This window comes from Pyrus communis, chromosome 12, assembly GCF_963583255.1.
Source record: "Pyrus communis chromosome 12, drPyrComm1.1, whole genome shotgun sequence".
Classification (NCBI taxonomy): domain Eukaryota; kingdom Viridiplantae; phylum Streptophyta; class Magnoliopsida; order Rosales; family Rosaceae; genus Pyrus; species Pyrus communis.
Window position 1 is genome coordinate 21414953 of NC_084814.1, and position 12046 is coordinate 21426998.

General features: G+C 40.5%; 2 protein-coding genes across 2 annotated transcripts; both read right to left on the minus strand.

The window, feature by feature from the left end:
- Nucleotides 1-1359: 1359 nt before the first annotated feature.
- LOC137711226 (cytochrome P450 736A117-like) lies at nucleotides 1360-3406 on the minus strand. Its single transcript, XM_068450452.1, has 2 exons — nucleotides 2369-3406; nucleotides 1360-2182 (listed from the first exon to the last, which is right to left on the minus strand). The coding sequence occupies exons 1-2, from the start codon at nucleotides 3350-3352 to the stop codon at nucleotides 1568-1570; spliced, it is 1599 nt and encodes a 532-aa protein (XP_068306553.1). The 5' UTR covers nucleotides 3353-3406; the 3' UTR covers nucleotides 1360-1567.
- Nucleotides 3407-8431: 5025 nt separating this feature from the next.
- On the minus strand, nucleotides 8432-10389 carry LOC137711153 (cytochrome P450 736A117-like). Its single transcript, XM_068450361.1, has 2 exons — nucleotides 9316-10389; nucleotides 8432-9129 (listed from the first exon to the last, which is right to left on the minus strand). The coding sequence occupies exons 1-2, from the start codon at nucleotides 10297-10299 to the stop codon at nucleotides 8515-8517; spliced, it is 1599 nt and encodes a 532-aa protein (XP_068306462.1). The 5' UTR covers nucleotides 10300-10389; the 3' UTR covers nucleotides 8432-8514.
- Nucleotides 10390-12046: the final 1657 nt, after the last annotated feature.

A 12046-nucleotide genomic window follows, 5' to 3' on the forward strand; every position in this document is an offset into this window, starting at 1 on the left:
CACTCTCAACACACTCCCTCACATGTGGAAAATTTTTGAGCCTAACACGTAAACAACACAACGGAATTATGTGGAGAGCGTGTGGTCATTTGGCTTCACACATTGGTGTGAGAAGTCAACAAGGGTGGCTTTAAATATGGTTACCCTACTCTAACTAAAACTGAGGCCTTTTGTGGTAAAATCTCACACCTGACGAATTGGGCAGGTAGTAAAGTTGGGGACAATATTGGTGTTGTTAGAGTGGGCCCCCTGGGCTTATCGATCTAAAATAAATTTCGACATGGTATCAGAGTCCACGATTATGGGCTTGTGCAAACCAAAGGCTTGTCACCAGAAAGTGTGGGCTTGGAAATAAGTTTGGACTCTTAACATAGAGTCAGCATCTGAGTTCTTAAGAGTCACTTCTTGAAAAGGTTGAAAACAAGGCTGAACTTCATTAGAGCTGACTTCTGAGTTTCAATTGTCGATGTGTGGATCTTCACATGTAAACCACTAAATGGGATTACACGTGAGGGGGCGTCTTAGCAGTCCCACATCGGTGGGGGAAGTCAACAAAGGTGGCTTAAAAATGATTACCCTACTCTAACTCATACCGAGGCCTTTTGTGGTAAAATCCTATATATGATAGATTGGGCAGGTGGTAAAGTTAAGAACAATATCGACGCCGTTAAAGTGGAGCCCATCGAACCCGCTGATCCAAAAATCCAATAGCTAATAGTCGTCAATCGGCAAGGAAGCCACCTCAATTACTTTGTACCATTGTCCACCTTGTTTTACTAACAGAAATATGCCAGACAAAGTAGTATTCAACATTCATCGAAAGAACTATTATTGAGCTCCACAGAAAGAAACTCGAGGATCATTATCCTTATGGAATGGTAATATAGAAACAAAGTAGTATTCAACATTCATCGATAGTGCCAGATTTGAACGATTCAACGTTCATCGATATATAGCCACATCAGAATAAATATAGTTGGTTCTGTCTGTAAAATTCAACATCATGACAAATTAATAGAGCAATATGGCAATGCTCTTACGGTCCATTAATTGTCCACAAGAGACGACGATCAGGGTTCGGAATAATGGATTTTCGTCCCACCCTACGTGCAGTCAATTTGTATCAACAAGGGAGGGAAGGGAGCTTTCCCTCTCCAACATTAACTGTAAGTGGTTTCTTAAATTCTTTCAGTTACATGCCACTTAGTACTACGGTCTAGTGGTATTCATCTCCACTTGTAAGTAAAATATCTTAAGTTCGATTCTTGCCACAGACGAATTTGAATTACATTATTATGGCTTGCTCAGTGTGAAGCTTAGTCTACTCTCCACCCCTTTAGTATAGATAATATCGTTTGTTAAAAAAAAAAAACATAAATTCACACACATAATACTTTTTATTTTATTTTTTTGGTGAAAGAACACACAATACTTTGGCACTGCATGTGCTACATTATTTTGGCAATAGCGACAGACAAAGCGAACATAATAGGTGACGGTAGAAGGCTTAGAGCCTTAGGTTAGACATAAAATACAAAGGCCAATACGACAATGTCGCCTCTATCTTTCAACCTAAATATGGAAGAGCAACAGCTTTGAGAGGATACTTTAGGATTACAGTTGTGCCATTTGATTCAGTCATGTCAAAACCCTCGCCACTTGCTCCACCGGGCAATGCCCAGTTGAACTTGTGCACGATATTCGCCAGAACAATCTCATCTATAGATATTGCAAACTGAATTCCCGGGCAGATCCTCCTGCCAGCTCCAAATGGAATGAACTGGAAGTCATTCCCTTTATAGTCTAGACCGTTATTCAAGAACCTTTCTGGCTCGTACTCCTCTGGGTTTTCATACGTTTCAGGATCTCTTCCGATTCCCCACGCGTTGATCATAACAAGTGTCTTGGCCTTAATGTCGTAGTCATTTATTTTCACATCCTGTGTCGACACCCTGGGAAGTAGTAATGGTCCTGGAGTATGTAAGCGAAGAGTCTCCTTGATCACTGCCTTCAAGTAGTGCATGCCTACCAAATCATCCTCTGTAATTATGTCTGTTATGTTTCCGACCATTCCCCGTACCTCATTCTGCAATTTGCTCATGATCCTCGGATGCCTCAAAAGCTCAGTCATTGCCCACTCTAGCACTGCATATGTGGTATGAGTGCCTGCAATAAACATATCCTGCATGAACAATGACCAAACTTAGGCTGATCAGGTAAAATCATCCAAAAGTCTTATGATTCAGTAGCTCATTTTTTGTTCCGTCACTTTGTCGACTTTTACAAGCAGTTATAGTAAACTTTGTAGTTCCAATTATATGTAAATGTCACATGCATATGCAAATCAGATGCAAATAGAGAAACTTACTAAGATGAGAGCCTTTATGCCAACTCTATCAAGAGAAAAACCAGCCAAGCTTCCTTCCTGAATCCCAAGCAAAATATCCACGAAATCCTTTTGTTCCTTGTTCTCGACATGAACACGTTCATCATTTCCACTCTTGGACATGTGATCGATATGCTCTTGAACCACACTCTCTAGAAAGTCGTCAAATTGCTTAGCAACCTTGTCTATCTTGGCATGCAAACCATTGACATGGCTCAACCAGGAAAGCCATGGGATATAGTCCCCGATATCCGTAGTTCCCAATAACTCTACGAACTCCTTTATAATCTCCTTAGACATCTTCCCACCTTCTTCACCACTGTACTTACTCCCTAGAGCCACTCTACACATCACATCGTTGGTAAGCGTCACAAACATTTCGCGTAAATTCAGAACTGATGATGATGAGGAGGAAGAGGATAATATAGAACAAGAGTCCTTTATTTTGTTGATCATGTGCTGGGTTTCCTCTTCTCTCACAGCACGAAAAGAGCGAACCATTTTGTTGCTCAAAAGATTTGAAACACATAAACTTCTCATCTGCCTCCAGTACTCACCATAAGGGGCTGTTGCGATGTCTTTGTAGTTGTAGGCAAGCTTCTCATAGATGGTGGACTTGGGTCGGTTGGAAAATGTGATGTCATGGGTTTTCATGATCTCACGGGCAGCCTCTGCCGAAGAGACAACAAGGACTGGGACACTTCCGAAGTGGAGAAGCATAAGAGGGCCATGGCGTTTAGATAAGGCTAGAAGTGAGCGATGTGGGTGCAAGCCTAATTGGTGAAAGTTTCCAATGATGGGGAGCTTTGGTGGAGATGGCGGTAAGGAGTTGTTGGCGGTGGTTGCACTAGCAGAGGACCATTTGTATAGGAGGATTAGGAAAATGGCCACAAGCGCGAAGGAAACAGGCTGCAACAAGTCGGAGGTTCCAAGCAGTTGTGGCATTTGTAAGAGATGTCTTAGCATCTTAATTCTTCTTTTTGAATCAGTAACCAGTGTTTTAATTAGGAAACTGAAGGAAATTGTGTCTGTTTGTTGTTTAAATACAGATCTTAGGTCTTGGTATCGTGTGGAATAGGATCATCCCAAAAGCAAACAACGTAAAGGCTGAATAGTCCGTATGCAGACCACACCAATTCTAGACAACTTGAAAGCTTTTCCAACTTGCTGACATTGACCTTGTAACTCCATTATTTGTGACAGAGATCTTGGATTCATCTCACAAGATTGTAGAAAAATCAGATGTCGACAAATTTTATGAAACTTGGACTTTTTATTTTTGCTTGGATTTGTAAATATACAAAGATCTTTTGGATATTCTTAAGTAGGTCACAGATTTCATGATCTTTACATATCTTCGTGTTTACGTAATGGATATGCTTACGTAATGAAACTATAGATAAAACAGACGTCGTCCTCCGCAGCAGATATCATCGACATCTTCACACGCCCAGCCTTCCAACTAAAAATGGAACGCATACGAATCCTGTAGTTTGATCAGAGAAAAGCTATTTGATGTAAACTCGTATCTGAAGGTGATATCATCAAGCTTAAATGTAGAAAAATACCACCTCTGATGATATTTTTAGGGGTGAAATATCCATAAACCCTTTTTACTTCTCACACCCCTTCCAATTTTCAACCATCGAATCGGATGAATTGAAGAAGATTGAAGGATAAAAATTAACTCGAGATGTGTGAGAAGTAAAAAATGGTGTGTGCATTTCACACCTTGATTTTTATGGAGACATAATGTTTATGTTTATGTCACAAGAGCACGCTCGCGCGCGCACACAAGATTTGACTCTGTCTTTGCGCATCAGTTGGCGTCGAAAATTTACAAGAATGTGCCTCCAATTTTTAGCAGTGCACTTAACTTTTAAGCAGTTAATCCTCCCCGCTCGCTCCACCATGCAATTTCCAATGGAACTTGTGCACGTTACTTGTTAAGGCAATCTCATTAACAGCTATGGCAAACTGAATTTCTGGGCAGACCCTGTTAAAGAAATCAACCCCATCTCATTGACAGACCTACACAAATCTAGAATAAAGAATTCTAGAACATTCACTAAACTTAGTTAGCTAGATTATCCAAGTTAAAGTAGTCCTTTGTAGAAATGACTAGAATGTTGTTCTTAAGTTGGTGGAAGAGTATAGAAGAATGATGAGGTTTCCACCAACATGCAAGATGATAATTCTAGCTTAGGAAGTTAGTGGAATTATCTAGATATCTCTAGCATGATGTGTCCATACTTCTCCAAGGTTCCATCCATGCCTATAAAAGGAAGGCATCCACACCATTTGTATCAACAATAAATCAATCAATTAAGAAGACTAAGTGAGAGTGAGAAGTAGGAGTAGTCTTGTGAGGAGTGTGAGTGGTCTAGAGTTTGTCTCTAGAAAGAGTGAGTGTCATAGCTTCAATGAGTGTTCTTGAGAGTTTGTGTGTTGTAATATTTTGTGTGTGTAATACAAGTAATTTGTTTACTTGTGTTGTCTCTCCAACACTTATATTAGAGTTGTGTACTCTAACTTCTTCCCCAACAGACCCCCCTACCAGCTCCGAACGGAATCAACTAAAAGTCATTCCCTTTATAATCTATCCCTCTATTCGGGAACCTTTCTGGCTCGAACTCCTCTGGTTTTTTGTGTAACTCGGGATCACTTGCTATTTCCCATGCATTGATCACCACTTATGTCTTTGATTTGATTTTGTAACCACCTATTTCCACATCTTGGGTCGACAGCCTAGGCACCAGTATTGGAACTGGTGTATGCAAGCAAAAAGTCTCCTTAACCACCGCCTTTAAGTAGTGTATTTCTACCAAATCATCCTCTGTTATGTGTGCTCCGTTACCGACTATTCCTCGTACCTCAGTCTGCAACTTTTTCATGATATGTGTTGATTAACATGTTAACCTTTAACATATAATGTGTTGATTAACTTGTTCATGATGCCTTGTTTCTTGGTGCTCAGCAATTCGGACATTATCTTCAGGATATAAGGTCGCACTGAGGTTAAACACTTGTGCTTGAAGCACGTGATTGAATATCAATGTACAACGTTTTGCAGTATTGGTTCACCAGAGAATAGATTTGCCAAGGATAACAATTTTGGAAGCCAGAGTGCCTCGAAAAGAAGATTGCGTGCGTGCTCTGTATGAGAAGTAGATTTGTTGGTGGCGAAGATTTCCGTGGAGAAGGGTCCTCGGCATCTCAGCACAGCTCCCGAAGACACTTTGGATGTGTAGTTAGGCTCTTACTTGTTGATGTGCTACAAAAAGAGGACAAAGTTAGTTCTGAAAGGTACCTTTGTGGGGCTTTAAGTGTAGGCCTTGATACTCGCAATCAAAACTAACTGAGTGCTAGGTGTGTCACTGTTATCTCAATATAGCAGATGTAGAACAAGTGTGTTTTAAGTCAATTACTTGCGCCCTAAGTTACTCGGACTTTTTGTTATCAAAGGATTGTCGTGGATAAAAGTCCACATTATGTTCTTTTTCTTGCCTTGTAAACAAGGACTTTTAGTTCATAGTCTTGTATGTTCGAATGAAGGGAGTCCAGATCCCCTTTAAGCCATTTAGCCGTTTGCTTGGTTCTTGATTGATTTTAATGATATCATATCCATTAAACTAACCAGATTCAGATGCAAATGAGACTCTTAAAGTAGGAAAACAGGTGAATATGACTTGAATACATATTGGAGAATGCATTACGTAATAGATCTACAAATTTAGAGAACAAACAAAGAGCTTCGGGCAAGATTTCACTGTCTGTCAAGGTTGAACTTCTTACAGTCACTTCTCTTTGTGATTACAGGGGTTTGTAGGCTAGAAAGGGATGGATGGTAAACAAGTTTACATAAAGGAATCGATACTACACCACTGAAGGAGATAGTAGAGCTTTTAAACTAAAGAAAAAGATAGCTTGTCCTAAAAAGGACTGCATTTGGGTTGATTTCAGCTTTTGAATGCAAATCTGGCTTGAGAGCAGAGTTTGTATGTTTGTTTGTTTGATTGGTTGAGTGTCCTTATCTCTGGGGCCTCTTCCTCCTTTTATAGGCCAATTAGCCCGACTGTTACAACTTTGTTCTTGCCCGAAAGCATCTGAAAGGTATTGAGTCATCAACGTTTTAATTGTATTGCCACTGAAAAGTGATTTTTGGCTAATTGTGAGTTAGTCTCCATCACTTGTCATTTAAATCATAGGCATATGGTCTATGCATTAATGGGGAGACACCAATTTGTCTCTGGACCTGGTGCTAGGCTTCAAGCAAGTCTTCTTCTAATTGGCATCTCTGGGCTTTCTCACACTTATAGCCTAATGTTCAAATATTAACCCAAACAAGATAGCTAGCAAAATTTGTCGGATAGTTATGCCTTGTAAAACACGTTCTAGTCTAGTACTAGTTTTTTCTCTTCTTTTTCTCTCGTAGCGGTTTTTTGGCCTAGCAATGTATTTGTCCTGTGAATTCTGCTATTAATAATTTTCTTTTATCAATCATTATATATTGCGCAGAACTTGAATAACTTCTTACGCATGCCGTGGCAAGCAGGGAATCATCTTGTTCTTTCTTCCATTTACTTTAGGAGTCTGCTTCTGAGATACAGGCAAAAGGCAATGCGTGAGTCTTCTCGTCTCACGGAAACTGCGGTCTGGCAACGACAATCAGATTGGCTATCCTGTGCATTGTGATACCAAAAATTTCTTCCAGGTCTAAATCTTTGGCTGTATACCCGGAGGAAGCTCCCAATCCAAGCTATGCAGAAGTTGAGCTAGAGCAAGCTCAAAGGTTGCTGTTCTGAACGTAATACAGCAAGCATATCTTGGTCAGATTGGTGGTGCCAGGATAAGACTCTGCAACCCGACAAACCAGACGAGCAACTTCTTCCTAACATGGCCATACTTCTCTGCTAATCCGCGAAGAGATAGGTGAGGGGTTGTTTCCCAGCTGGTGAAGGTTACCAATGACAGGTAGCTTCGGAGGGCTTGGTGGAAGTTTGAGTTTTCTTTTCCGTCACTTATCCTCAAAGATAAACTTGAGCAACAATATGCGAAAACTGAATGCAAGAAGCAAAGAGGGTTCCTTTAGCAATTGAAGTAGAGCCATTGGAAACCAAAATTCAGTGCCTCGGAGTTTCTGGTTTGGCGCCCCTAGTTGTCGTAATCAATTTCAATATACTGAGATTTGGTTTCGGTGGCACCTACTAGTCGTCAATCGGCAAGGAAGCCACCTCAATTACTTTGTACCATTCAGATTTTCCACCTTGTTTTACTAACAGAAATATGCCAGACAAATCCTCATCTTCTTTTCTGGTTGGCCGTGTAGTAACGGATGATGATACACGCTGTGGTCCCGAAAATAAGTGACAGATAGAGAAACATGCAGAACTATTATCGAGCTCCACAGAAAGAAACTCGAGGATCATTACCCTTATGGAATAGTAACACGGAAACAAAGTATTCAACATTCATCGGTAGTGCGAGATTTGAACGAGTCAACGTTCATCGATATATAGCCACATCAGAATAAATACATTTGGTTCTGTCTGTAAAATTCAACATCATGACAAATTAATAAAGCAATATGACAATGCTCTTATAGTCCATTAATTGTCCTTTCTGGTTTTCTACTTTTGACAATTGGTGCACAAGAGACGACAATCAGGGTTCGGAATAATGGATTTTCGTCCCACCCTACGTGCTGTCAATTTGTATCAACAAGGGAGCTTTCCCTCTCCAATATAAACTGTAAGTGGTTTCTTAAATTCTTTCAGTTACACGCCACTTAGAACGGTCTGGTGGTATTCCTCTTCACTTGTAAGTGAAAAGTCTTAGGTTCAATTATCGTCAAAGACAAATTTGAACCGCATTATTATGGTCAGCGTGAGGCTTAGTCTACTCCCCCACTCCTTTAGTGTAAATAATATCGTTTGTTTAAGAAAAAAAAAAAAAAAAAAAAGCATACATTCACACACATAATACTTTGGCACTGCATGTGCTAGTTATTTTGGCAATAGCGACAGACAAGGCGAACATAATAGGTGACGGTAGAAGGCTTAGAACCTTACGTTAGACATAAAATACAAAGGCCAATACGCGTACATAGACAATGTAGCCTCTATCTTTCAACCTAAATAAGGAAGAGCAACAGCTTTGAGAGGATACTTTAGGTTTACAGTTACACCATTTGATTCAGTCAGGTCAAAACCCTCGCCACTTGCTTCACCGGGCAATGCCCAGTTGAACTTGTGCACGATATTCGCCAGAACAATCTCATCTATAGATATTGCAAACTGAATTCCCGGGCAGATCCTCCTGCCAGCTCCAAATGGAATGAACTGGAAGTCATTCCCTTTATAGTCTAGACTGTTATTCAAGAACCTTTCTGGCTCGTACTCCTCTGGGTTTTCATACATTTCAGAATCTCTTCCGATTCCCCACGCGTTGATCATAACAAGTGTCTTGGCCTTAATGTCATAATCATTTATTTTCACATCTTGCGTCGACACCCTGGGAACTAGTAATGGAGCAGGAGTATGTAAGCGAAGAGTCTCCTTGATCACTGCCTTCAAGTAGTGCATGCCTACCAAATCATCCTCTGTAATTATGTCTGTTATGTTTCCGACTATTCCCCGTACCTCATTCTGCAATTTTCTCATGATCCTCGGATGCCTCAAAAGCTCAGTCATTGCCCACTCTAGCACTGCATATGTGGTATGAGAGCCTCCAAGAAACATATCCTACATGAACAATTACCAAACTTAGGCTGATCAGGTAAAATCATCCAAAAGTCTTGTGATTCAGTAGCTCATTTTTTGTTCCGTCATTTTGTCAACGTTTACAAGCAGTTATAGTAAACTTTCTAGTTCCAATTATATGTAAATGTCACATGCATATGCAAATCAGATGCAAATATAGAGACTTACTAAGATAAGAGCCTTTATGCCAACTCTATCAAGAGAAAAACCAGCCAAGCTTCCTTCCTGAATCCCAAGCAAAATATCCACGAAATCCTTTTGTTCCTTGTTCTCGACATGAACGCGGTCATCATTATCACTCTTGGACGTCTGATCGATATGCTCTTGAACCACACTCTCTAGAAAGTCGTCAAATTGCTTAGCAACCTTGTCTATCTTGGCATGCAAACCATTGACATGGCTCAACCAAAAAAGCCATGGGATATAGTCCCCGATATCCATAGTTCCCAATAACTCTACGAACCCCTTTATAATCTCCTTAGACATCTTCCCACCTTCGTCACCACTGTACTTCCTCCCTAGAGCCACTCTACATATCACATCGTTGGTAAGCGTCAAAAACATTTCGCTTAAATTCAAAACTGATGATGATGAGGAGGAAGAGGATAATATAGAACAAGAGTCCTTTATTTTGTTGATCATGCGCTGGGTTTCCTCTTCTCTCACAGCATGAAAAGAGCGAACCCTTTTGTTGCTCAAAAGATTTGAAACACATAAACTTTTCATCTGCCTCCAGTACTCACCATAAGGGGCTGTTGCGATGTCTTTGTAGTTGTAGGCAAGCTTCTCATAGATGGTGGACTTGGGTCGGTCGGAAAATGCGATGTCATGGGTTTTCATGATCTCACGGGCAGCCTCTGCCGAAGAGACAACAAGGACTGGGACACTTCCGAAGTGGAGAAGCATAAGAGGGCCATGGCGTTTGGATAAGGCTAGAAGTGAGCGATGTGGGTGCAAGCCTAATTGGTGAAAGTTTCCAATGATGGGGAGCTTTGGTGGAGATGGCGGTAAGGAGTTGTTGGCGGTGGTTGCACTAGCAGATGACCATTTGTATAGGAGGATTAGGAAAATGGCCACAAGCGCGAAGGAAACAGGCTGCAACAAGTCGGAGGTTCCAAGTAGTTGTAGCATTTGTAAGAGATGTCTTAGCATCTTAATTCTTCTTTTTGAATCAGTAACAAGTGTTTTAATTAGGAAACTGAAGGAAATTGTGTCTGTTTGTTGTTTAAATACAGATCTTAGGTCTTGGTATCGTGCGGAATAGGATCATCCCAAAAGCAAACAACGTAAAGGCTGAATTGTCCGTATGTAGACCACACCAATTCTATACAACTAGAAAGCTTTTCCAACTTGCTGACATTGACCTTGTAACTACATTATTTGTGACAGAGATCTTGGATTCACCTCACAAGATTGTAGAAAAATCAGATGTCGACGAATTTTATGAAACTTGGACTTTTATTTTTGCTTGGATTTGTAAATATACAAAGATCTTTTGGATATTCTTAAGTAGGTCACAGATTTCATGATCTTTACATATCTTCGTGTTTTTGCTTACGTAATGAAACTATAGATAAAACAGATGTCGTCCTCGGCAGCAGATATCATCGACATCTTCACACGCCCAGCCTTCCAACTAAAACTGGAACGCATACGAATCCTGTAGTTTGATCAGAGAAAAGCTATTTGATGTAAACTCGTATCTGAAGGTGATATCATCAAGCTTAAATTTAAAAAATAACACCTCTGATGATATTTTTTAGGGATGTAATATCCATGCACTCCCTTCCAATTTTCAGCTGTCAAATCGGATAAATTGAAGAAGATCCAAGGACAAAAATTAACTCAAGATGTGTAAGAAGTGAAAAGGGGTGTATGGATATCACACCCTAATTTTTATGGAGACATAATGTTTATGTTTATGTCACAAGAGCAAGCTCGCGCGCGCGCACACAAGATTTGACTTTGTCTTTGCTCAGCAGTTGGCGTCGAAAATTTACAAGAATGTGCCTCCAATTTTTAGCAGTGCACTTAACTTTTAAGCAGTTAATCCTCCCCGCTCGCTCCACCATGCAGTTTCCAATGGAACTTGTGCACGTTACTTGTTAAGGCAATCTCATTAACAGCTATGGCAAACTGAATTTCTGGGCAGACCCTCCTACCAGCTCCAAACGGAATCAACTGAAAGTCATTCCCTTTATAATCTATCCCTCTATTCAGGAACCTTTCTAGCTCGAACTCCTCTGGTTTTTTGTATAACTCGGGATCTCTTGCTATTTCCCATGCATTGATCACCACTTATGTCTTGGATTTGATTTTGTAACCACCTATTTCCACATCTTGGGTCGACAACCTAGGCACCAGTAATGGAACTGGTGTATGCAAGCGAAAAGTCTCCTTAACCACCGCCTTTAAGTAGTGCATTTCTACCAAATCATCCTCTGTTATGTGTGCTCCGTTACCGACTATTCCTCGTACCTCAGTCTGCAACTTGTTCATGATATGTGTTGATTAACATGTTAACCTTTAACATATAATGTGTTGATTAACTTGTTCATGATGCCTTGTTTCTTGGTGCTCAGCAATTCGGACATTATCTTCAGGATATATGGTCGCTCTGAGGTTAAACACTTGTGCTTGAAGTACGTGATTGAATATCAAGGTACAACATTTTGCAGTACTGGTTCACCAGAGAATAGATTTGCCAAGGATAATAATTTTGGAAGCCAGAGTACCTCAAAAAGAAGATTGCGTGCGTGCTCTGTATGAGAAGTAGATCTGTTGGTGATGAACATTTCCGTGGGGAAGGATCCTCAGCACCTCAGCACATCTCCCCTAGGGATTGGCACTTTAGATGTGTAGTCAGGCTCTTGCTTGCTGATGTGCTACAAGAAGATGA

What these genes read in the sequence shown, in the direction of transcription:
- LOC137711226 (XM_068450452.1), bottom strand. Translation starts at nt 3,352, where the DNA reads ATGCTAAGACATCTCTTACAAATGCCACAACTGCTTGGAACCTCCGAC. An exon ending in GCATAAAGGCTCTCATCTTA is followed by an intron (nt 2,183 to 2,368) that starts GTAAGTTTCTCT and finishes TTGTTCATGCAG; the next exon opens with GATATGTTTATTGCAGGCAC.
- LOC137711153 (XM_068450361.1), bottom strand. Translation starts at nt 10,299, where the DNA reads ATGCTAAGACATCTCTTACAAATGCTACAACTACTTGGAACCTCCGAC. An exon ending in GCATAAAGGCTCTTATCTTA is followed by an intron (nt 9,130 to 9,315) that starts GTAAGTCTCTAT and finishes TTGTTCATGTAG; the next exon opens with GATATGTTTCTTGGAGGCTC.